This window comes from Populus trichocarpa, chromosome 5 (assembly GCF_000002775.5).
Source record: "Populus trichocarpa isolate Nisqually-1 chromosome 5, P.trichocarpa_v4.1, whole genome shotgun sequence".
NCBI classification, from domain to species: domain Eukaryota; kingdom Viridiplantae; phylum Streptophyta; class Magnoliopsida; order Malpighiales; family Salicaceae; genus Populus; species Populus trichocarpa.
In genome coordinates, this window is record NC_037289.2 from 10,456,809 (window position 1) to 10,461,449 (window position 4,641).

At 36.8% G+C, this 4,641-nt stretch overlaps 1 protein-coding gene across 1 annotated transcript; it reads left to right on the plus strand.

Annotated features, from left to right (window-relative positions):
- The first annotated feature begins 2,565 nt into the window (after positions 1–2,565).
- LOC7489720 (peroxidase 10) lies at positions 2,566–4,242 on the plus strand. Its single transcript, XM_002306423.4, has 4 exons — positions 2,566–2,856; positions 3,027–3,203; positions 3,301–3,466; positions 3,619–4,242. Exons 1-4 carry the CDS (start codon positions 2,641–2,643, stop codon positions 4,026–4,028), a joined length of 969 nt encoding a protein of 322 aa, XP_002306459.2. The 5' UTR covers positions 2,566–2,640; the 3' UTR covers positions 4,029–4,242.
- The last annotated feature ends 399 nt before the right edge of the window (positions 4,243–4,641 follow it).

A 4,641-nucleotide genomic window follows, 5' to 3' on the forward strand; every position in this document is an offset into this window, starting at 1 on the left:
TGCTCAGCAGTCCTTGGTGACATGATTAACCTCTGCAGTCTAGGTATGATTGGGAAATATCTAAGTTTTTTTATATGCCACGAGAGTCTTCCCTCTACCAGTTTTGGGTTTGTAACGGGAATGCCCACATGTCATGCACTCGGTCAGCTCAGCATTTTCAAGGTAGTATAACATGCAGAAGTTAGGGCATATGCCAATTTTTTGGTATCCTAAACCGAAGGGTTTCATCATGGACTTGGCAGCATAGAAGTTCTCTTTCAGCCTGTTCCCTTCAGGTAAAATGTTTCTCGCCCATTCGATAATCTTGTCATAACCGGCCTCACTCAACCCGTGATCTGACTTTATGGTGAACACCTGTGCTATGGCTGATAATTTACTGTGGTTCGTGGATCCATCCCATAATGGTTCGTTAGAATCTTTCAACAGATAAAAAAACCTTGTTGCATCTGCATTAGGTTTTTCTTCTACGATTGGACATTCCTTGACATTACCTTCACTCATTCTCATTGCATCCATAACCATATTCCTGTAAGGATTACTGTTCTTATTTCCAACTTCATGCATGTTGTTAGCACTAGAAGTTGACCCAACCACCTGTTCTTCCATGCTCTTATCAGGAACAAATAGTTATCCGTGTGCATACCAACACAGGTAATCCTCCATGAACCCTTTGGTTAGAAGATGCATCGTTACAACATCTTGATGCAGAAACTTTAAATTTTTACACTTCCTGCATGGACACCTAATACCGCCATCAGTAAAATTCCACGGAATAGATGTTGCGAAATTAATAAAACCCTGAACACCGCTACAATAATCCATCCTCCGCAATCATTGGGGTGAGTCCCGATACATCCATGAACGATCATCAATGACTTTTATTGAACCTCTATAAAACATAACAAAAAATATTGGTTTTCCCCGACATTATCGATCCAACAAACTAAAAAAACACTTATGTTAAATATTCATTATCAATTATCAACTATCAACGTTCATGCATACAAATTTATACATATATAAATTTACGGAAATCACAACTTCGCAATAGAATTGATAACAATTAAAACAGACCCGTTAAACAAGCTATTATTTATTTTATCACAAAACATTTAATTCAGTGTAATTCAAATAAAATTTCAACAATTTACAAACAAATATAATTTGACAAAATCTAAAACAAACTATAACAACTACAAAATTATACATTCATACTACAAGTTTCTTTGACAAATAACAATCAAACAAGTACATACGGTAACAAAATACATATACTAAAAAAACAATAAAATTCACATTTAAATGTTAAAACTAAAAAGGATAGATTTACTTACAAAAAATGATAAAATCCACAAGAATGGATATTAATTGTGACCATGTACAAAAGTATAAGAAACTTGAGTGTTTGTGTTGAGAAGAGTGGAGAGTTGGGATGGGTGGTTGGCTGCAGTTTGGGAGGGGAGAGGTGGGATGGGAAAGAAGAAGGGGAAGAAGAAGGAGAAACAGAGGAAGAGAATGTCGGCAGAGTGGGTATATAATGGCTTTTACCGATGGAATCACCGACGGACAGGTTCCGCCAGTGAAAGTGCCACGTCACTGTACGACTATCTCGGTTTGAATCCCTCGGTCATTCCGTCGGTAAACTCATCTGAAAAAAAATCTACGTCACCACACCGTTGTAACTTTCCAAACAAACTGTATAGGCCATCGGCGATACGGTCGGTATATACCGACAAACTAATTCCATCGGTATATACCGACAGAGTTGAAGACGGAATCATTTCCATCGGTAAGAATTACTGACGAAAAAATTACGTCGGTAATTCCATTGGTTTTCGCCGGTTTTCTGGTAGTGCACTCGCTTGTATGTTAATCATTCATCAGCTCTCTTAATTTCCTTTTTCGAGGTGATTCATGCTTTCTTTATCTTAACCATAGCCACTTGCATAGCATGAACCTACCATACAATACAAGTTGGTCTGCGACGGATCCATTTCACCAGCCCCCATTATGCAGCATGCATGAAACCCACTATTACATTTAACGCACTTTCGGCAAATGAAAATACCATTGCTGACAGGAAACCATTCTAGTTTTAGACTTATCTTACTAATAGAAGTATCTAATCCTAAAAGAGCTACAACTGCTCTATGAACTTCAGCTAATTCTTCACACGTGAAGATTCAAGTCAAACTTGAGAGTATAAACAAACATTATTCTTTTATCTAGATGGAATGCATCATTCTACCACTTGGAGAAAATATTAATTGTTTCCTTGGACTTATCTCACTGATGAAACTATATATCTACGCCTAAAAGAACAACATCATCTTTTCAAGTGCTGTTTTTTCTTCACAATCAGATATTTAAGTCAAACACGAGAGTGGAAAGCACTATTATATTTCTTCCATTTTTTCTTAGATGGGATACCTCATTTACCACTTTGCAGATTAATCTTTCATCAAGTGGGTCTTTGCGTGTTCTTGCCCCCATTATCAAGAAGAATTTGGGATAATACCAAACTCATTGAGAGGGACATCTGCAGCCTATGTTGTTTTTGTGTATAAATTGCTCCTATGTGCCACTGCTTTGTCACACAATACTGGTTTAGCTTTTAGACATCCTGTTGACGGTCAAGATATGGAGCACAACTCCTTTAAACTTCCCTTTGTTCACTTGCTTTGCCTTCTGCTGTTGTGTCCTCTGGTGTCATGCCAGCTTAATTATAAATTCTATGATTACACATGTCCTAACCTCACAAAAATTGTTCGATCTGGTGTTTGGTCTGCTATGAGAAATGATTCTAGGATGGCAGCTTCTCTGTTGAGGCTTCACTTTCATGATTGTTTCGTTAATGTAATCACTAAAAAAATAAAGTCTTCTGTTTCCAATATTATAGGATAATACTAGAGCAAAGTCCTCTGCCTCCATTCATATGGAGATTATTGAATCTGTAAACCTTTGCTACTAAGGCTGACTTCAATTTTTTGTCTTTTGATTTCTTGTTTCTTCATTTCTATCAACAGGGATGTGATGGGTCTTTGTTACTTGATGGAGGAGAGAAAAATGCATTTCCTAATCGAAACTCGGCTAGAGGTTTTGAAGTCATTGATGACATTAAAGCCAATTTGGAGAGAGCATGCCCAGCCACAGTTTCTTGTACTGATATACTGACTCTTGCGGCAAGAGAGGCAGTTTATCTTGTAAGAAATTTGGACTCTTAATTACTTTGTATTCTGCATAAAGATCATCCAGCTTGCATTCTAATAGTTGTTGATTCTTTATTTTTATTGTTTTTAGTCCGGAGGCCCATATTGGTTTCTACCCTTGGGCCGCCGAGATGGCCTGACAGCAAGTGAGAGTGATGCTAATGAGCAGCTCCCAGGATTTTCTGAACCGTTAGAGAACATCACTGCAAAATTTACCTCAAAGGGTCTTGAACTAAAGGATGTGGTTGTGCTCTCAGGTTTGCCTCCTCCATCATATTTTCTATAAAATCACTTGTCTTCCACTGAAAAGAAGTGAGAGGGAAGACTTCGACTTAATCAAATTATGATGATTACTTGAATATTTAAATTTGAACAAACATCAACCTCTAAATCTAAATAATAAATACAGGTGCACATACTATTGGATTTGCTCAGTGCTTCACATTTAAGTCTAGACTTTTTGACTTTGGAGGCTCTGGTGAACCAGATCCACTGCTTGATACAGCACTTCTAACAAGTTTGCAAAGTACGTGCCCAAATCAAGATGATTCTGACACAAAATTGGCTCCATTGGATTCTGCTAGTTCCAGCAAGTTTGATAACTTGTATTACAAGCTTCTTTTGAACAATTCTGGGCTTCTCCAATCAGACCAAGCTCTCATGGGGGATAATACAACCTCTTCATTGGTCCTTAACTATAGCAAGTTCCCTTATTTGTTTTCCAAGGATTTTGGAGCATCAATGGTCAAGATGGCCAACATTGGTGTCCTTACAGGACAAAATGGGGAGATCAGGAAAAATTGTAGGTTGGTGAACTAGAAGCCTGGTGTTTCCACAATGTACATCAGGTTTATACAATCCTGTACCTGTAAGAATTTAAAATCTAGTTCTGTAACCAAACTGCAAGCAACATAAATTTGATGCTTGACTATGAGGTGCCTTGAAAAAGTCCTATAATGAGCACCAAAATAATTTGCAAATGTCGTCACTACCGCAGTAGTAATGATAATCGTTAGCTCTGTGCTGTTTTTAAGCTTTGATTCTGACATTATTCATCTCTAGTTCTAAATTCTAACTTCTAACCAGTAGTTGCTCACCAGCATGAAATGAACATAATCATAAAGACTTATGGTTAGTTTTCAACACATTTACAATTAGTATTTAACTCCAACAAAAAATTAAAAATGGAAACATATGTAGCCCATGCAATTTTTTCTTCTAACCAAAAAGAGAAAAAAGCATTGGAGACGGGAAAAGAAGAAGAAGAAGAAGCTATTACCACTTTGCAGAGCATTCACAAGGCTTTCTTTTGCAATAAAAAAAATTGTCAGCACCATTGTATACTCTATTTATATAGCTTGATGGCATATCATGCTGGTAATTTTTTTTAGATAACAATTGTTTAGTTTAAAATTAATTTTTTAAATTATAT

What these genes read in the sequence shown, in the direction of transcription:
- LOC7489720 (XM_002306423.4), top strand. Translation starts at nt 2,641, where the DNA reads ATGGAGCACAACTCCTTTAAACTTCCCTTTGTTCACTTGCTTTGCCTT. An exon ending in TTCATGATTGTTTCGTTAAT is followed by an intron (nt 2,857 to 3,026) that starts GTAATCACTAAA and finishes TTCTATCAACAG; the next exon opens with GGATGTGATGGGTCTTTGTT. An exon ending in GGATGTGGTTGTGCTCTCAG is followed by an intron (nt 3,467 to 3,618) that starts GTTTGCCTCCTC and finishes TAATAAATACAG; the next exon opens with GTGCACATACTATTGGATTT.